The following is a 19,919-nucleotide window of genomic DNA, read 5'->3' on the forward strand; positions in this document are numbered from 1 at the left end:
CCTGTTGTTTGTCCACAGAGATGCTCTTGTGGGTGAAATGGTGATTTGTGCTGTCTTGGCCACAGTAATCAAGAAATGCTTGAGTAAAAAATCTTAGGTGTTATGGAAAAACCTGTCTGTGGAGCTACTCCCCAGAGTTGTGGGAGAACAAGCTCAAGGAACTAATTAATAAGGGCCCTTTAGCATGTAGTTTCAAGGGTATTGATGTCCACAAATGCTAGTCCTTGTTATCAGAAATGTTTCTATAAGAGCACAAGTCTGATGAAGAAGGGCTGAGGGAGGTGGGGTCTGGAGGCTGCTGGGCCAGCAGGGAGAGAATCCACTGTACTCCCCTGGAGGGAAAACCCCCCAAGCCATAACCACCTGTTAGGGTGTAGAAAAAGGCTTCTCGCAGCATGCCTTGTTGTGACATGCAGATCCAATGTATCCCATTGGCCCTTCCCCCTGCTCCACCCCTGTGCCCTCATCCTATTGACCCTAGTGTTCTGTCGCGCCGCTGAAGATGCCTGCAGAACCAGCATGGCCCTGTCTGCCTGCACTGCCACCTCCCCATGAGCGTCCATTCCTGCTGGAGTCCTCTGCTGCATGGGAAAGCTGCTTGTGGAGGGATTGGCTGGAAGAGGGAGAGGGTGGTGGGGGCAGAAATGGAGGCTGCCTGGATCTGGCTTTGGAATAACTCTCCTCCTCACATGGTGTCTCCATCTATCTCCCTCCTTCCATGAAGTTCTGCTTTCCATCCCTTTCCATCCATACATCCACACTGTAAGGCAGCCCTTCTTTACAGAGAGCAGAGAACAATCTTCTTCCTCCAAAGTGGTGGCTGCAATCAAGGAATCACAGGATGGATTGTCAGAGAAAACCACTCTCTCTAACAAGCTTTGGACCTGAACACTTCCCCCTCCAAGGCCTGTTGTCATCTCCTCATTCTTGCTCCATTTTCATGGCAAGGATTGCCTTGCAGGGCGTCCTGGATGGGAGTTGGGTACGCTGCGTCCTCCCCACAACTTGTCTCCAGGCAGAAGTCTTCTGCACAGCATCCCACAGGGTTTGGAAGAGATTTGCCAGGTTTACTCAGCATAAATATCCCTTCCATTTTTCCTGTTTATAGGGCACTTCTGGGGTTTTTCCTCTCCTCTCCTCTCCTCTCCTCTCCTCTCCTCTCCTCTCCTCTCCTCTCCTCTCCTCTCCTCTCCTCTCCTCTCCTCTCCTCTCCTCTCCTCTCCTCTCCTCTCCTCTCCTCTCCTCTCCTCTCCTCTCCTCTCCTCTCCTCTCCTCTCCTCTCCTCTCCTCTCCTCTCCTCTCCTCTCCTCTCCTCTCCTCTCCTCTCCTCTCCTCTCCTCTCCTCTCCTCTCCTCTCCTCTCCTCTCCTCTCCAGCTGCCAGCTGATTGGATTTGTCCAGATGCCCTGGCAATTCCTGGCAGAGAACAAGACTCTGGTCACGGAAGGTGGTGCTTTATAGAAGGTGGTTACAGGGCAAGAAATCCCAGCTTTGGGACACTGTGGCAGAGCTTTTCCCTTTCTGACATTTCTTTCTGACCCGTTGATCTCTCCCAGTGCTGTGACACGTGTGACATCACGGGGGACGTGTCACAATGGGGGCAGCTGAAAAAGGTCCCGGCAGGTCACGTTGGGCCTGCTTTGCCTTGGCAAGCGGTGAGTGCAGATGTGGCGGGGAGGCTGTGCTGGGAACAAGGGCTGGGGCAGAAATGCTGCACCTGGGGCTGGCTTCTCCCTCTGCATGCAGGGCCAGCCCCTCCTAGGAGAAGCTTGGGCAGGCCACAGGGCAGGAGCTGGAGCTGCTGGGGCAGTGCGACAGGCCTTGCTGCCTGCAGGCTGTCTGTGTGGGGCCCTGTCCTTCCTGCGCCCAGCTCCCTGAGGATCCTCCCCTCAGCAGCCAGTAGTTCTCTGCATCCCCGTCCCACTCACGGCCTTCTCTCCCTCCTCCTGCAGACCATGGATCCCGTGGTATTCCTGTTGGTGGTGTTCAAAAGCCTCATCCAATACCCACAGCCTGTGGCTGATGGTTTGGATGCAGAAACACGTCTGCGCATGGAAGCGCGTGAAAAGCACCTGGAATGGGAGAGGCTTCATCTGGAGCAGGAGATGGAACGGCTTATGCAGGAGCAGGCGAAGCAGGCGCAGGTCTTGCAGAACTTTGCTGTTGCTGTGTTCCTGACCCTCGTCTTGGTCTTGTGGTTCACCGGGTGGAAAAGCAGCCAAAGGAGAGAGGAGGCTGAAGAAGGAAACGGTGGTGCCAATGAAGCGGAAGTGCGCAACGCTGGGGCAAATGAAGAAGGCAATATCCGGAATGAAGATGTCAATGCGGCTGCAATTGCAGAAATCTATGGTGGTGCAAATGAAGTCAGCGACGAAGATGATGATGCGGACGATCGCGTTGGACGAGTTGTAATGCAGCGCATCCAGTGGCCTGTACAGGACCTGCAGAGAGGCTGTGAATGGACAACTCGGCTCATGAATAATTATACAATTTGCTTTGGCCATGTCCTCTCCAACAGCTTCTACCCAGTCCTGCAACGAGCCATCGGGGTGGGCAGTGCCTTTGAAGGCTGGAGTCCCCGTGAACAGGATGTCGTTTACACCGTGCTCATCCCCATGACTCCTCCCCGAGGCCACAGCTTCCACCTGGAGCTGGAGAGTCAAGAGCAGAGGCACGTGAAGAACTTCCGTGTCCGCGTGCAGCTGGAGTGCACCTGCACTCCAGGGAGGGAGCAGCAGGATGAGGACATGCTGTGCTTCCTGCACCACTCCGAGGAGGAGCTGAGGAGCAATCAGGATCCCAGCCTCCTGGACACCCTGTGCACCGGCTCCTACCTTGATGTGCAGAAAACTGCCCGCTGGTTCCACCAGCTGGTGAGAGCAGTCTGGCCAGCTCTGCCTCAGTCTCACAACTGGCATTTAAAGCTGCTGCCCTCCACACGCTGCTGCCAACTCAAGGTGACCAACAGCAAGGAAAGCTTCAGGATTGACATCTTCTTCGGGGTGCGGAGAGGTGACTCAGCCGTCTTTGCGTGCAGCCAGCCCAGAGAGGCCTACACAGCAAGCACAACCTGGCCCGAGTCTTATGCTGTAGTAGAGGCTGAGTTCTTCCAGCACTTTGCCAGGCAGGCACCCCCTGACAGCCTGCACCTCAAATGCCTCCAGTTTTTCACCCGTCTTCCGCTGGGCTTCAGCTTTTCCACCTACACCATGAAGACCATTGTTATGCATATGCTCCATATCTCACCCGTCTCAGCGTGGCGCAGGAGGAACCTCCTGGAACGAATGGTGCTTGTCATGTACAACCTGTACTTATGTCTGCGAGAAAAACGCCTCGACCACTTCATTGTGGGCAACGAAACGTTTCCCCAGGACATCAAGTTACCCACAGACGTTAAAATGGCTGAGCCATACAATCTCTTCCACCACCTGGAGCAGCAGCCGGATGCCCACACCCATGCACTCTATGAGTATGACATTCTGGAAAATTGGTTCAAAAAAATCCTTCTGGCTGAGGATTGACCCAATGAAGGGGAGGAGTCATGGCTACGAGCCCAGAGCTCTGCTTGTGCTGCTCGCATCAGCCGCACTACAGGCAGAAGAAAGCCACCTTGCAGTCCTCCTTTGGTGCTTCAAGGAGAAGAGGATGCATGCCAAGTCTCTGGCGAAGGTCCCACAACACGTCCCGCCATGTCAGCAAGCGAAGGGCTACAGGAGAGTTTTTTCTACCTCCTTTTATAGCTTCATTTTCCAAGAAAAGGATGGCATTAGCCCCCGGCTTACGTGTGAACTCTGCCAGTGCTGAAAAAGCACATGAATAGAAGACATACGGTACATGCAGGGCCAAAATCACGAAAGCTGACCTGCAAAATGGAGCTGTTCCCGGCCTTTGAAAAGGGACAGAATTTAGAGCACGGAAGAAGTGGGAATGTGGGACCGAAATAAGAAAAAACAAAGTGGACAAAAACGACCAAAAGGAAAAACTAACAATGCTGGCCCAGGATCAGCCAATGGATGGAGCCTCTCCTTGTTCCATCTTCATTGCAAAAATGCTGTTGGAGCTGATCGGAAATTTGCCATATATAGGAATCTAGATGTTTATTTCATAAATATATATATATATAGTGTATAATTATTATATTCTATAATTTTTATAAGTTATATATTCTAGTAAAGTATTATAATATAGATAATATCAAAGCTATGAAATATTTAGTTATTATGGCATGATAAAAAGTAAATTTGAAGAGTTGAGTATGTAATTACATTTAAATAGTTATAGTTCATTTATGAATGGAAAAGCAGAAACTGCTTTGTTCTCTTTTCAATAAAATGCATTTTTTGAGAATCTGGAGTGTGCTAGACTTTATTGATCTCAGCCAGGCCTATAGTCGTGGTAAATGTCACACATTGTGAATCTGGGATCTGGAACTCTTTCTTTCGCTCTCTTTCCTTCTTTGTCTTTTTCTTTCTTTATTTAATTCATCTCTCCCTCTTTAATTCCTCTCTTCCCTTTAATCTTACCCCTTTATCCAAAACTAACTGACTTGTGCTTGTATAGTAGGTCAGGGACTAAAATACTGATTTCCAAGCCCAGTGTGTAGGTAGTTAATAAAGTTTTACTGATTGTTGGTGGACCCTCTGACTTTTGTTATTCCTTTTGATCACAAGCATTTACAAATCTTTGGTGCTTCCTTCCCCTTAAGGATGGGTCGTCACACTACAGTGGCTACAAAGATGGCTTTCATCCCCCTTTCCTCTCATACTGTCACAGCCAGGGTGACCCTTTTAGATGGACCCAGAAATTCTCGCTGGCAGCTCCAGCTGGTCAGGGACCATGCAAGAGGCATTGCTAATATTCCTCCTTGTGTTCACTGGGGTCTGCGTGGACAAGCTAGCCATCCTTAGACACTCCCTGAGGAAAAGCTGACACAGATCTGAGAATGCAGGACATGGAGAAGGCACTGCTCAATGGGCAGGGGCAATTGCTGCCACACCTTTCCTCTAGAGTAAAAGCATTCTCATGCAGTCAAAGCTGATGTAGCTGAAAAGATCCTGGCCAGGGAGCTTGTGAGAGAGAGTGCCATTACCACTTGGACACTGCCTGCCCTGCGTTTTCTGAGAGGATCTATTCCCTCGGTGAGCTCCACCCAGTCTCTGATGGATCACGGAGCCAGGATGATGACACTGGTATATGATGCTATAGGCAATGAAAGGAAATCTCTTGATCAGTCACACCAAGTCATACTCATGGTGCACCTCAACTTCTCAGGTGCAAATGGAGACATCCTAGAGAAGAGCTGAACAAGCACAGAAAAGTCCTGGAGTCCACATTGAAATAGCTTTTTGACATGGGTACTGTGGGAGCCACTAGGAAAAATGCCCTCCTAGACCTGTTGTTTGTCCACAGAGATGCTCTTGTAAGTGAAATGGTGATTTGTGCTGTCTTGGCCACAGTAATCAAGAAACGCTTGAGTAAAAAATCTTAGGTGTTATGGAAAAACCTGTCTGTGAAGCTACACCCCAGAGTTGTGGGAGAATAAGCTCAAGGAACTAATTAATAAGGGCCCTTTAGCATGTAGTTTCAAGGGTATTGATGTCCACAAATGCTAGTCCTTGTTATCAGAAATGTTTCTATAAGAGCACAAGTCTGATGAAGAAGGGCTGAGGGAGGTGGGGTCTGGAGGCTGCTGGGCCAGCAGGGAAAGAATCCCTCCACTCTACTCCCCTGGAGGGAAAACCCCCCAAGCCATAACCACCTGTTAGGGTGCAGAAAAAGGCTTCTCGCAGCATGCCTTGTTGTGACATGCAGATCCAATGTATCCCATTGGCCCTTCCACCTGCTCCACCCCTGTGCCCTCATCCTATTGACCCTAGTGTTCTGTCCCGCCGCTGAAGATGCCTGCAGAACCAGCATGGCCCTGTCTGCCTGCACTGCCACCTCCCCATGAGCGTCCATTCCTGCTGGAGTCCTCTGCTGCATGGGAAAGCTGCTTGTGGAGGGATTGGCTGGAAGAGGGAGAGGGTGGTGGGGGCAGAAATGGAGGCTGCCTGGATCTGGCTTTGGAATAACCCTCCTCCTCACATGGTGTCTCCATCTATCTCCCTCCTTCCATGAAGTTCTGCTTTCCATCCCTTTCCATCCATACATCCACACTGTAAGGCAGCCCTTCTTTACAGAGAGCAGAGAACAATGTTCTTCCTCCAAAGTGGTGGCTGCAATCAAGGAATCACAGGATGGATTGTCAGAGAAAACCACTCTCTCTAACAAGCTTTGGACCTGAACACTTCCCCCTCCAAGGCCTGTTGTCATCTCCTCATTCTTGCTCCATTTTCATGGCAAGGATTGCCTTGCAGGGCGTCCTGGATGGGAGTTGGGTACGCTGCGTCCTCCCCACAACTTGTCTCCAGGCAGAAGTCTTCTGCACAGCATCCCACAGGGTTTGGAAGAGATTTGCCAGGTTTACTCAGCATAAATATCCCTTCCATTTTTCCTGTTTACAGGGCACTTCTGGGGTTTTTCCTCTCCTCTCCTCTCCAGCCGCCAGCTGATTGGATTTGTCCAGATGCCCTGGCAATTCCTGGCAGAGAACAAGACTCTTGTCACGGAAGGTGGTGCTTTATAGAAGGTGGTTACAGGGCAAGAAATCCCAGCTTTGGGACACTGTGGCAGAGCTTTTCCCTTTCTGACATTTCTTTCTGACCCGTTGATCTCTCCCAGTGCTGTGACACGTGTGACATCACGGGGGACGTGTCACAATGGGGGCAGCTGAAAAAGGTCCCGGCAGGTCACGTTGGGCCTGCTTTGCCTTGGCAAGCGGTGAGTGCAGACGTGGCGGGGAGGCTGTGCTGGGAACAAGGGCTGGGGCAGAAATGCTGCACCTGGGGCTGGCTTCTCCCTCTGCATGCAGGGACAGCCCCTCCTAGGAGAAGCTTGGGCAGGCCACAGGGCAGGAGCTGGAGCTGCTGGGGCAGTGCGACAGGCCTTGCTGCCTGCAGGCTGTCTGTGTGGGGCCCTGTCCTTCCTGCGCCCAGCTCCCTGAGGATCCTCCCCTCAGCAGCCAGTAGTTCTCTGCATCCCCGTCCCACTCACGGCCTTCTCTCCCTCCTCCTGCAGACCATGGATCCCGTGGTATTCCTGTTGGTGGTGTTCAAAAGCCTCATCCAATACCCACAGCCTGTGGCTGATGGTTTGGATGCAGAAACACGTCTGCGCATGGAAGCGCGTGAAAAGCACCTGGAAAGGGAGAGGCTTCATCTGGAGCAGGAGATGGAACTGCTTATGCAGGAGCAGGTGAAGCAGGCGCAGCTCTTGCAGAACTTTGCTGTTGCTGTGTTCCTGACCCTCGTCTTGGTCTTGTGGTTCACCGGGTGGAAAAGCAGCCAAAGCAGAGAGGAGGCTGACGAAGGAAACGGTGGTGCCAATGAAGCGGAAGTGCGTAACGCTGGGGCAAATGAAGAAGGCAATATCCGAAATGAAGATGTCAATGCGGCTGCAATTGCAGAAATCAATGGTGGTGCAAATGAAGTCAGTGAGGAAGATGATGATGCGAACGATCGCATTGGACGAGTTGTAATGCAGCGCATCCAGTGGCCTGTACAGGACCTGCAGAGAGGCTGTGAATGGATAACTCGGCTCATGGATAATTATACAATTTGCTTTGGCCATGTCCTCTCCAACAGCTTCTACCCAGTCCTGCAACGAGCCATCGGGGTGGGCAGTGCCTTTGAAGGCTGGAGTCCCCGTGAGCAGGATGTCGTTTACACCGTGCTCATCCCCATGACTCCTCCCCGAGGCCACAGCTTCCACCTGGAGCTGGAGAGTCAAGAGCAGAGGCATGTGAAGAACTTCCGTGTCCGCGTGCAGCTGGAGTGCACCTGCACTCCAGGGAGGGAGCAGCAGGATGAGGACATGCTGTGCTTCCTGCACCACTCCGAGGAGGAGCTGAAGAGCAATCAGGATCCCAGCCTCCTGGACACCCTGTGCACCGGCTCCTACCTTGATGTGCAGAAAACTGCCCGCTGGTTCCACCAGCTGGTGAGAGCAGTCTGGCCAGCTCTGCCTCAGTCTCACAACTGGCATTTAAAGCTGCTGCCCTCCACACGCTGCTGCCAACTCAAGGTGAGCAACAGCAAGGAAAGCTTCAGGATTGACATCTTCTTCGGGGTGCGGAGAGGTGACTCAGCCGTCTTTGCGTGCAGCCAGCCCAGAGAGGCCTACACAGCAAGCACAACCTGGCCCGAGTCTTATGCTGTAGTAGAGGCTGAGTTCTTCCAGCACTTTGCCAGGCAGGCACCCCCTGACAGCCTGCACCTGAAATGCCTCCAGTTTTTCACCCGTCTTCCGCTGGGCTTCAGCTTTTCCACCTACACCATGAAGACCATTGTTATGCATATGCTCCATATCTCACCCGTCTCAGCGTGGCGCAGGAGGAACCTCCTGGAACGAATGGTGCTTGTCATGTACAACCTGTACTTATGTCTGCGAGAAAAACGCCTCGACCACTTCATTGTGGGCAACGAAACCTTTCCCCAGGACATCAAGTTACCCACAGACGTTAAAATGGCTGAGCCATACAATCTCTTCCACCACCTGGAGCAGCAGCCGGATGCCCACACCCATGCGCTCTATGAGTATGACATTCTGGAAAATTGGTTCAAAAAAATCCTTCTGGCTGAGGATTGACCCAATGAAGGGGAGGAGTCATGGCTATGAGCCCAGAGCTCTGCTTGTGCTGCTCGCATCAGCCGCACTACAGGCAGAAGAAAGCCACCTTGCAGTCCTCCTTTGGTGCTTCAAGGAGAAGAGGATGCATGCCAAGTCTCTGCCGAAGGTCCCACAACACGTCCCGCCATGTCAGCAAGTGAAGGGCTACAGGAGAGTTTTTTCTACCTCCTTTTATAGCTTCATTTTCCAAGAAAAGGATGGCATTAGCCCCCGGCTTACGTGTGAACTCTGCCAGTGCTGAAAAAGCACATGAATAGAAGACATACGGTACATGCAGGGCCAAAATCACGAAAGCTGACCTGCAAAATGGAGCTGTTCCTGGCCTTTGAAAAGGGACAGAATTTAGAGCACGGAAGAAGTGGGAATGTGGGAGCGAAATAGGAAAAAACAAAGTGGACAAAAACTACCAAAAGGAAAAACTAACACTGCTGTCCCGGGATCAGCCAATGGATGGAGCCTCTCCTTGTTCCATCTTCATTGGAAAAATGCTGTTGGAGCTGATCGGAAATTTGCCATATATAGGAATCTAGATGTTTATTTCATATATATATATATATAGTGTATAATTATTATATTCTATAATTTTTATAAGTTATATGTTCTAGTAAAGTATTATAATATAGATAATATCAAAGCTATGAAATATTTAGTTATTATGTCATGATAAAAAGTAAATTTGAAGAGTTGAGTATGTAATTACATTTAAATAGTAATAGTAACAGTAGAGTACATTTATGAATGGAAAAGCAGAAACTGCTTTGTTCTCTTTTCAATAAAATGCATTTTTTGAGAATCTGGAGTGTGCTAGACTTTATTGATCTCAGCCAGGCCTATAGCAGTGGTAAATGTCACACACTGTGAATCTGGGATCTGGAACTCTTTTTTTCGCTCTCTTTCCTTCTTTGTCTTTTTCTTTCTTTATTTAATTCATCTCTCCCTCTTTAATTCCTCTCTTCCCTTTAATCTTACCCCTTAATCCAAAACTAACTGACTTGTGCTTGTATAGTAGGTCAGGGACTAAAATACTGATTTCCAAGCCCAGTGTGTAGGTAGTTAATAAAGTTTTACTGATTGTTGGTGGACCCTCTGACTTTTGTTATTCCTTTTGATCACAAGCATTTACAAATCTTTGGTGCTTCCTTCCCCTTAAGGATGGGTCGTCACACTAGAGTGGCTACAAAGATGGCTTTCATCCCCCTTTCCTCTCATACTGTCACAGCCAGGGTGACCCTTTTAGATGGACCCAGAAATTCTCGCTGGCAGCTCCAGCTGGTCAGGGACCATGCAAGAGGCATTGCTAATATTCCTCCTTGTGTTCACTGGGATCTGCATGGACAAGCTAGCCATCCTTAGACACTCCCTGAGGAAAAGCTGACACAGATCTGAGAATGCGGGACATGGAGAAGGCACTGCTCAATGGGCAGGGGGAATTGCTGCCACACCTTTCCTCTAGAGTAAAAGCATTCTCATGGATGTAGCTGAAGAGATCCTGGCCAGGGAGCTTGTGAGAGAGAGTGCCATTACCACTTGGACACTGCCTGCCCTGCCTTTTCTAAGAGGATCTATTCCCTCGGTGAGCTCCACCCAGTCTCTGATGGATCACGGAGCCAGGATGATGACACTGGTGGATGATGCTATATGCAATGAAAGGAAATCTCTTGATCAGTCACACCAAGTCATACTCATGGTGCACCTCAACTTCTCAGGTGCAAATGGAGACATCCTAGAGAAGAGCTGAACAAGCCCAGAAAAGTCCTGAAGTCCACATTGAAAATAGCTTTTTGACATGGGTACTGTGGGAGCCACTAGGAAAAGTGCCCTCCTAGACCTGTTGTTTGTCCACAGAGATGCTCTTGTAAGTGAAATGGTGATTTGTGCTGTCTTGGCCACAGTAATCAAGAAATGCTTGAGTAAAAAATCTTAGGTGTTATGGAAAAACCTGTCTGTGGAGCTAGTCCCCAGAGTTGTGGGAGAACAAGCTCAAGGAACTAATTAATAAGGGCCCTTTAGCATGTAGTTTCAAGGGTATTGATGTCCACAAATGCTAGTCCTTGTTATCAGAAATGTTTCTATAAGAGCACAAGTCTGATGAAGAAGGGCTGAGGGAGGTGGGGTCTGGAGGCTGCTGGGCCAGCAGGGAAAGAATCCCTCCATTGTACTCCCCTGGAGGGAAAACCCCCCAAGCCATAACCACCTGTTAGGGTGCAGAAAAAGGCTTCTCGCAGCATGCCTTGTTGTGACATGCAGATCCAATGTATCCCATTGGCCCTTCCCCCTGCTCCACCCCTGTGCCCTCATCCTATTGACCCTAGTGTTCTGTCGCGCCGCTGAAGATGCCTGCAGAACCAGCATGGCCCTGTCTGCCTGCACTGCCACCTCCCCATGAGCGTCCATTCCTGCTGGAGTCCTCTGCTGCATGGGAAAGCTGCTTGTGGAGGGATTGGCTGGAAGAGGGAGAGGGTGGTGGGGGCAGAAATGGAGGCTGCCTGGATCTGGCTTTGGAATAACCCTCCTCCTCACATGGTGTCTCCATCTATCTCCCTCCTTCCATGAAGTTCTGCTTTCCATCCCTTTCCATCCATACATCCACACTGTAAGGCAGCCCTTCTTTACAGAGAGCAGAGAACAATCTTCTTCCTCCAAAGTGGTGGCTGCAATCAAGGAATCACAGGATGGATTGTCAGAGAAAACCACTCTCTCTAACAAGCTTTGGACCTGAACACTTCCCCCTCCAAGGCCTGTTGTCATCTCCTCATTCTTGCTCCATTTTCATGGCAAGGATTGCCTTGCAGGGCGTCCTGGATGGGAGTTGGGTACGCTGCGTCCTCCCCACAACTTGTCTCCAGGCAGAAGTCTTCTGCACAGCATCCCACAGGGTTTGGAAGAGATTTGCCAGGTTTACTCAGCATAAATATCCCTTCCATTTTTCCTGTTTATAGGGAAGTTCTGAGGTTTTTCCTCTCCTCTCCTCTCCAGTTGCCAGATGACTGGATTTGTCCACATGCCCTGGCAATTCCTGGCAGAGAACAAGACTCTTGTCACGGAAGGTGGTGCTTTATAGAAGGTGGTTACAGGGCAAGAAATCCCAGCTTTGGGACACTGTGGCAGAGCTTTTCCCTTTCTGACATTTCTTTCTGACCCGTTGATCACTCCCAGTGCTGTGACACGTGTGACATCACGGGGGACGTGTCACAATGGGGGCAGCTGAAAAAGGTCCCGGCAGGTCACGTTGGGCCTGCTTTGCCTTGGCAAGCGGTGAGTGCAGACGTGGCGGGGAGGCTGTGCTGGGAACAAGGGCTGGGGCAGAAATGCTGCACCTGGGGCTGGCTTCTCCCTCTGCATGCAGGGCCAGCCCCTCCTAGGAGAAACTTGGGCAGGCCACAGGGCAGGAGCTGGAGCTGCTGGGGCAGTGCGACAGGCCTTGCTGCCTGCAGGCTGTCTGTGTGGGGCCCTGTCCTTCCTGCGCCCAGCTCCCTGAGGATCCTCCCCTCAGCAGCCAGTAGTTCTCTGCATCCCCGTCCCACTCACGGCCTTCTCTCCCTCCTCCTGCAGACCATGGATCCCATGGTATTCCTGTTGGTGGTGTTCAAAAGCCTCATCCAATACCCACAGCCTGTGGCTGATGGTTTGGATGCAGAAACACGTCTGCGCATGGAAGCGCGTGAAAAGCACCTGGAAAGGGAGAGGCTTCATCTGGAGCAGGAGATGGAACTGCTTATGCAGGAGCAGGTGAAGCAGGCGCAGCTCTTGCAGAACTTTGCTGTTGCTGTGTTCCTGACCCTCGTCTTGGTCTTGTGGTTCACCGGGTGGAAAAGCAGCCAAAGCAGAGAGGAGGCTGACGAAGGAAACGGTGGTGCCAATGAAGCGGAAGTGCGTAACGCTGGGGCAAATGAAGAAGGCAATATCCGAAATGAAGATGTCAATGCGGCTGCAATTGCAGAAATCAATGGTGGTGCAAATGAAGTCAGTGAGGAAGATGATGATGCGAACGATCGCATTGGACGAGTTGTAATGCAGCGCATCCAGTGGCCTGTACAGGACCTGCAGAGAGGCTGTGAATGGATAACTCGGCTCATGGATAATTATACAATTTGCTTTGGCCATGTCCTCTCCAACAGCTTCTACCCAGTCCTGCAACGAGCCATCGGGGTGGGCAGTGCCTTTGAAGGCTGGAGTCCCCGTGAGCAGGATGTCGTTTACACCGTGCTCATCCCCATGACTCCTCCCCGAGGCCACAGCTTCCACCTGGAGCTGGAGAGTCAAGAGCAGAGGCACGTGAAGAACTTCCGTGTCCGCGTGCAGCTGGAGTGCACCTGCACTCCAGGGAGGGAGCAGCAGGATGAGGACATGCTGTGCTTCCTGCACCACTCCGAGGAGGAGCTGAAGAGCAATCAGGATCCCAGCCTCCTGGACACCCTGTGCACCGGCTCCTACCTTGATGTGCAGAAAACTGCCCGCTGGTTCCACCAGCTGGTGAGAGCTGTCTGGCCAGCTCTGCCTCAGTCTCACAACTGGCATTTAAAGCTGCTGCCCTCCACACGCTGCTGCCAACTCAAGGTGAGCAACAGCAAGGAAAGCTTCAGGATTGACATCTTCTTCGGGGTGCGGAGAGGTGACTCAGCCGTCTTTGCGTGCAGCCAGCCCAGAGAGGCCTACACAGCAAGCACAACCTGGCCCGAGACTTATGCTGTAGTAGAGGCTGAGTTCTTCCAGCACTTTGCCAGGCAGGCACCCCCTGACAGCCTGCACCTGAAATGCCTCCAGTTTTTCACCCGTCTTCCGCTGGGCTTCAGCTTTTCCACCTACACCATGAAGACCATTGTTATGCATATGCTCCATATCTCACCCGTCTCAGCGTGGCGCAGGAGGAACCTCCTGGAACGAATGGTGCTTGTCATGTACAACCTGTACTTATGTCTGCGAGAAAAACGCCTCGACCACTTCATTGTGGGCAACGAAACCTTTCCCCAGGACATCAAGTTACCCACAGACGTTAAAATGGCTGAGCCATACAATCTCTTCCACCACCTGGAGCAGCAGCCGGATGCCCACACCCATGCGCTCTATGAGTATGACATTCTGGAAAATTGGTTCAAAAAAATCCTTCTGGCTGAGGATTGACCGAATGAAGGGGAGGAGTCATGGCTATGAGCCCAGAGCTCTGCTTGTGCTGCTCGCATCAGCCGCACTACAGGCAGAAGAAAGCCACCTTGCAGTCCTCCTTTGGTGCTTCAAGGAGAAGAGGATGCATGCCAAGTCTCTGCCGAAGGTCCCACAACACGTCCCGCCATGTCAGCAAGTGAAGGGCTACAGGAGAGTTTTTTCTACCTCCTTTTATAGCTTCATTTTCCAAGAAAAGGATGGCATTAGCCCCCGGCTTACGTGTGAACTCTGCCAGTGCTGAAAAAGCACATGAATAGAAGACATACGGTACATGCAGGGCCAAAATCACGAAAGCTGACCTGCAAAATGGAGCTGTTCCTGGCCTTTGAAAAGGGACAGAATTTAGAGCACGGAAGAAGTGGGAATGTGGGAGCGAAATAGGAAAAAACAAAGTGGACAAAAACGACCAAAAGGAAAAACTAACACTGCTGGCCCGGGATCAGCCAATGGATGGAGCCTCTCCTTGTTCCATCTTCATTGGAAAAATGCTGTTGGAGCTGATCGGAAATTTGCCATATATAGGAATCTAGATGTTTATTTCATATATATATATATATAGTGTATAATTATTATATTCTATAATTTTTATAAGTTATATGTTCTAGTAAAGTATTATAATATAGATAATATCAAAGCTATGAAATATTTAGTTATTATGTCATGATAAAAAGTAAATTTGAAGAGTTGAGTATGTAATTACATTTAAATAGTAATAGTAACAGTAGAGTACATTTATGAATGGAAAAGCAGAAACTGCTTTGTTCTCTTTTCAATAAAATGCATTTTTTGAGAATCTGGAGTGTGCTAGACTTTATTGATCTCAGCCAGGCCTATAGCAGTGGTAAATGTCACACACTGTGAATCTGGGATCTGGAACTCTTTTTTTCGCTCTCTTTCCTTCTTTGTCTTTTTCTTTCTTTATTTAATTCATCTCTCCCTCTTTAATTCCTCTCTTCCCTTTAATCTTACCCCTTAATCCAAAACTAACTGACTTGTGCTTGTATAGTAGGTCAGGGACTAAAATACTGATTTCCAAGCCCAGTGTGTAGGTAGTTAATAAAGTTTTACTGATTGTTGGTGGACCCTCTGACTTTTGTTATTCCTTTTGATCACAAGCATTTACAAATCTTTGGTGCTTCCTTCCCCTTAAGGATGGGTCGTCACACTAGAGTGGCTACAAAGATGGCTTTCATCCCCCTTTCCTCTCATACTGTCACAGCCAGGGTGACCCTTTTAGATGGACCCAGAAATTCTCGCTGGCAGCTCCAGCTGGTCAGGGACCATGCAAGAGGCATTGCTAATATTCCTCCTTGTGTTCACTGGGGTCTGCATGGACAAGCTAGCCATCCTTAGACACTCCCTGAGGAAAAGCTGACACAGATCTGAGAACGCAGGACATGGAGAAGGCACTGCTCAATGGGCAGGGGGAATTGCTGCCACACCTTTCCTCTAGAGTAAAAGCATTCTCATGGATGTAGCTGAAGAGATCCTGGCCAGGGAGCTTGTGAGAGAGAGTGCCATTACCACTTGGACACTGCCTGCCCTGCCTTTTCTAAGAGGATCTATTCCCTCGGTGAGCTCCACCCAGTCTCTGATGGATCACGGAGCCAGGATGATGACACTGGTGGATGATGCTATATGCAATGAAAGGAAATCTCTTGATCAGTCACACCAAGTCATACTCATGGTGCACCTCAACTTCTCAGGTGCAAATGGAGACATCCTAGAGAAGAGCTGAACAAGCCCAGAAAAGTCCTGAAGTCCACATTGAAAATAGCTTTTTGACATGGGTACTGTGGGAGCCACTAGGAAAAGTGCCCTCCTAGACCTGTTGTTTGTCCACAGAGATGCTCTTGTAAGTGAAATGGTGATTTGTGCTGTCTTGGCCACAGTAATCAAGAAATGCTTGAGTAAACAATCTTAGGTGTTATGGAAAAACCTGTCTGTGGAGCTAGTCCCCAGAGTTGTGGGAGAACAAGCTCAAGGAACTAATTAATAAGGGCCCTTTAGCATGTAGTTTCAAGGGTAATGATGTCCACAAATGCTAGTCCTTGTTATCAGAAATGTTTCTATAAGAGCACAAGTCTGATGAAGAAGGGCTGAGGGAGGTGGGGTCTGGAGGCTGCTGGGCCAGCAGGGAAAGAATCCCTCCACTCTACTCCCCTGGAGGGAAAACCCCCCAAGCCATAACCACCTGTTAGGGTGCAGAAAAAGGCTTCTCGCAGCATGCCTTGTTGTGACATGCAGATCCAATGTATCCCATTGGCCCTTCCACCTGCTCCACCCCTGTGCCCTCATCCTATTGACCCTAGTGTTCTGTCGCGCCGCTGAAGATGCCTGCAGAACCAGCATGGCCCTGTCTGCCTGCACTGCCACCTCCCCATGAGCGTCCATTCCTGCTGGAGTCCTCTGCTGCATGGGAAAGCTGCTTGTGGAGGGATTGGCTGGAAGAGGGAGAGGGTGGTGGGGGCAGAAATGGAGGCTGCCTGGATCTGGCTTTGGAATAACCCTCCTCCTCACATGGTGTCTCCATCTATCTCCCTCCTTCCATGAAGTTCTGCTTTCCATCCCTTTCCATCCATACATCCACACTGTAAGGCAGCCCTTCTTTACAGAGAGCAGAGAACAATCTTCTTCCTCCCAAGTGGTGGCTGCAATCAAGGAATCACAGGATGGATTGTCAGAGAAAACCACTCTCTCTAACAAGCTTTGGACCTGAACACTTCCCCCTCCAAGGCCTGTTGTCATCTCCTCATTCTTGCTCCATTTTCATGGCAAGGATTGCCTTGCAGGGCGTCCTGGATGGGAGTTGGGTACGCTGCGTCCTCCCCACAACTTGTCTCCAGGCAGAAGTCTTCTGCACAGCATCCCACAGGGTTTGGAAGAGATTTGCCAGGTTTACTCAGCATAAATATCCCTTCCATTTTTCCTGTTTATAGGGAAGTTCTGAGGTTTTTCCTCTCCTCTCCTCTCCAGTTGCCAGATGACTGGATTTGTCCAGATGCCCTGGCAATTCCTGGCAGAGAACAAGACTCTTGTCACGGAAGGTGGTGCTTTATAGAAGGTGGTTACAGGGCAAGAAATCCCAGCTTTGGGACACTGTGGCAGAGCTTTTCCCTTTCTGACATTTCTTTCTGACCCGTTGATCACTCCCAGTGCTGTGACACGTGTGACATCACGGGGGACGTGTCACAATGGGGGCAGCTGAAAAAGGTCCCGGCAGGTCACGTTGGGCCTGCTTTGCCTTGGCAAGCGGTGAGTGCAGACGTGGCGGGGAGGCTGTGCTGGGAACAAGGGCTGGGGCAGAAATGCTGCACCTGGGGCTGGCTTCTCCCTCTGCATGCAGGGCCAGCCCCTCCTAGGAGAAACTTGGGCAGGCCACAGGGCAGGAGCTGGAGCTGCTGGGGCAGTGCGACAGGCCTTGCTGCCTGCAGGCTGTCTGTGTGGGGCCCTGTCCTTCCTGCGCCCAGCTCCCTGAGGATCCTCCCCTCAGCAGCCAGTAGTTCTCTGCATCCCCGTCCCACTCACGGCCTTCTCTCCCTCCTCCTGCAGACCATGGATCCCATGGTATTCCTGTTGGTGGTGTTCAAAAGCCTCATCCAATACCCACAGCCTGTGGCTGATGGTTTGGATGCAGAAACACGTCTGCGCATGGAAGCGCGTGAAAAGCACCTGGAAAGGGAGAGGCTTCATCTGGAGCAGGAGATGGAACTGCTTATGCAGGAGCAGGTGAAGCAGGCGCAGCTCTTGCAGAACTTTGCTGTTGCTGTGTTCCTGACCCTCGTCTTGGTCTTGTGGTTCACCGGGTGGAAAAGCAGCCAAAGCAGAGAGGAGGCTGACGAAGGAAACGGTGGTGCCAATGAAGCGGAAGTGCGTAATGCTGGGGCAAATGAAGAAGGCAATATCCGAAATGAAGATGTCAATGCGGCTGCAATTGCAGAAATCAATGGTGGGGCAAATGAAGTCAGTGAGGAAGATGATGATGCGAACGATCGCATTGGACGAGTTGTAATGCAGCGCATCCAGTGGCCTGTACAGGACCTGCAGAGAGGCTGTGAATGGATAACTCGGCTCATGGATAATTATACAATTTGCTTTGGCCATGTCCTCTCCAACAGCTTCTACCCAGTCCTGCAACGAGCCATCGGGGTGGGCAGTGCCTTTGAAGGCTGGAGTCCCCGTGAGCAGGATGTCGTTTACACCGTGCTCATCCCCATGACTCCTCCCCGAGGCCACAGCTTCCACCTGGAGCTGGAGAGTCAAGAGCAGAGGCATGTGAAGAACTTCCGTGTCCGCGTGCAGCTGGAGTGCACCTGCACTCCAGGGAGGGAGCAGCAGGATGAGGACATGCTGTGCTTCCTGCACCACTCCGAGGAGGAGCTGAAGAGCAATCAGGATCCCAGCCTCCTGGACACCCTGTGCACCGGCTCCTACCTTGATGTGCAGAAAACTGCCCGCTGGTTCCACCAGCTGGTGAGAGCAGTCTGGCCAGCTCTGCCTCAGTCTCACAACTGGCATTTAAAGCTGCTGCCCTCCACACGCTGCTGCCAACTCAAGGTGAGCAACAGCAAGGAAAGCTTCAGGATTGACATCTTCTTCGGGGTGCGGAGAGGTGACTCAGCCGTCTTTGCGTGCAGCCAGCCCAGAGAGGCCTACACAGCAAGCACAACCTGGCCCGAGTCTTATGCTGTAGTAGAGGCTGAGTTCTTCCAGCACTTTGCCAGGCAGGCCCCCCCTGACAGCCTGCACCTCAAATGCCTCCAGTTTTTCACCCGTCTTCCGCTGGGCTTCAGCTTTTCCACCTACACCATGAAGACCATTGTTATGCATATGCTCCATATCTCACCCGTCTCAGCGTGGCGCAGGAGGAACCTCCTGGAACGAATGGTGCTTGTCATGTACAACCTGTACTTATGTCTGCGAGAAAAACGCCTCGACCACTTCATTGTGGGCAACGAAACCTTTCCCCAGGACATCAAGTTACCCACAGACGTTAAAATGGCTGAGCCATACAATCTCTTCCACCACCTGGAGCAGCAGCCGGATGCCCACACCCATGCGCTCTATGAGTATGACGTTCTGGAAAATTGGTTCAAAAAAATCCTTCTGGCTGAGGATTGACCCAATGAAGGGGAGGAGTCATGGCTATGAGCCCAGAGCTCTGCTTGTGCTGCTCGCATCAGCCGCACTACAGGCAGAAGAAAGCCACCTTGCAGTCCTCCTTTGGTGCTTCAAGGAGAAGAGGATGCATGCCAAGTCTCTGCCGAAGGTCCCACAACACGTGCCGCCACGTCAGCAAGCGAAGGGCTACAGGAGAGTTTTTTCTACCTCCTTTTATAGCTTCATTTTCCAAGAAAAGGATGGCATTAGCCCCCGGCTTACGTGTGAACTCTGCCAGTGCTGAAAAAGCACATGAATAGAAGACATACGGTACATGCAGGGCCAAAATCACGAAAGCTGACCTGCAAAATGGAGCTGTTCCCGGCCTTTGAAAAGGGACAGAATTTAGACCACGAAAGAAGTGGGAAAGTGGGACCGGAAAAAGAAAAACCAAACTGGACAAAAACGACCAAAAGGAAAAACTAACACTGCTGTCCCGGGATCAGCCAATGGATGGAGCCTCTCCTTGTTCCATCTTCATTGGAAAAATGCTGTTGGAGCTGACCGGAAATTGCCATATATAGGAATCTAGATGTTTATTTCATATATATATATATATATATATATATATATATATATATATATATATAGTGTATAATTATTATATTCTATAATTTTTATAAATTATATGTTCTAGTAAAGTATTATAATATAGATAATATCAAAGCTATGAAATATTTAGTTATTATGTCATGATAAAAAGTAAATTTGAAGAGTTGAGTATGTAATTACATTTAAATAGTAATAGTAACAGTAGAGTACATTTATGAATGGAAAAGCAGAAACTGCTTTGTTCTCTTTTCAATAAAATGCATTTTTTGAGAATCTGGAGTGTGCTAGACTTTATTGATCTCAGCCAGGCCTATAGTA

At 50.3% G+C, this 19,919-nt stretch overlaps 4 protein-coding genes across 4 annotated transcripts; all 4 read left to right on the plus strand.

The window, feature by feature from the left end:
- The first annotated feature begins 1,954 nt into the window (after window positions 1-1,954).
- On the plus strand, window positions 1,955-3,520 carry LOC135290198 (inositol 1,4,5-trisphosphate receptor-interacting protein-like 1). The gene has a single exon (XM_064404084.1). The coding sequence runs from the start codon at window positions 1,955-1,957 to the stop codon at window positions 3,518-3,520; it is 1,566 nt and encodes a 521-aa protein (XP_064260154.1).
- A 3,598-nt stretch (window positions 3,521-7,118) lies between these two features.
- Window positions 7,119-8,684, plus strand: LOC135290199 (inositol 1,4,5-trisphosphate receptor-interacting protein-like 1). Its single transcript, XM_064404086.1, has one exon. It carries the CDS (start codon window positions 7,119-7,121, stop codon window positions 8,682-8,684), a length of 1,566 nt encoding a protein of 521 aa, XP_064260156.1.
- Window positions 8,685-12,281: 3,597 nt separating this feature from the next.
- On the plus strand, window positions 12,282-13,847 carry LOC135290203 (inositol 1,4,5-trisphosphate receptor-interacting protein-like 1). Its single transcript, XM_064404087.1, has one exon. The coding sequence runs from the start codon at window positions 12,282-12,284 to the stop codon at window positions 13,845-13,847; it is 1,566 nt and encodes a 521-aa protein (XP_064260157.1).
- Window positions 13,848-17,444: 3,597 nt separating this feature from the next.
- On the plus strand, window positions 17,445-19,010 carry LOC135290205 (inositol 1,4,5-trisphosphate receptor-interacting protein-like 1). The gene has a single exon (XM_064404088.1). It carries the CDS (start codon window positions 17,445-17,447, stop codon window positions 19,008-19,010), a length of 1,566 nt encoding a protein of 521 aa, XP_064260158.1.
- The last annotated feature ends 909 nt before the right edge of the window (window positions 19,011-19,919 follow it).

Source organism: Passer domesticus, chromosome Z (assembly GCF_036417665.1).
Source record: "Passer domesticus isolate bPasDom1 chromosome Z, bPasDom1.hap1, whole genome shotgun sequence".
Classification (NCBI taxonomy): domain Eukaryota; kingdom Metazoa; phylum Chordata; class Aves; order Passeriformes; family Passeridae; genus Passer; species Passer domesticus.

Excerpts from the sequence above, each read along its gene's own strand:
- LOC135290199 (XM_064404086.1), top strand. The coding sequence starts at position 7,119 with ATGGATCCCGTGGTATTCCTGTTGGTGGTGTTCAAAAGCCTCATCCAA.
- LOC135290205 (XM_064404088.1), top strand. The coding sequence starts at position 17,445 with ATGGATCCCATGGTATTCCTGTTGGTGGTGTTCAAAAGCCTCATCCAA.
- LOC135290203 (XM_064404087.1), top strand. The coding sequence starts at position 12,282 with ATGGATCCCATGGTATTCCTGTTGGTGGTGTTCAAAAGCCTCATCCAA.
- LOC135290198 (XM_064404084.1), top strand. The coding sequence starts at position 1,955 with ATGGATCCCGTGGTATTCCTGTTGGTGGTGTTCAAAAGCCTCATCCAA.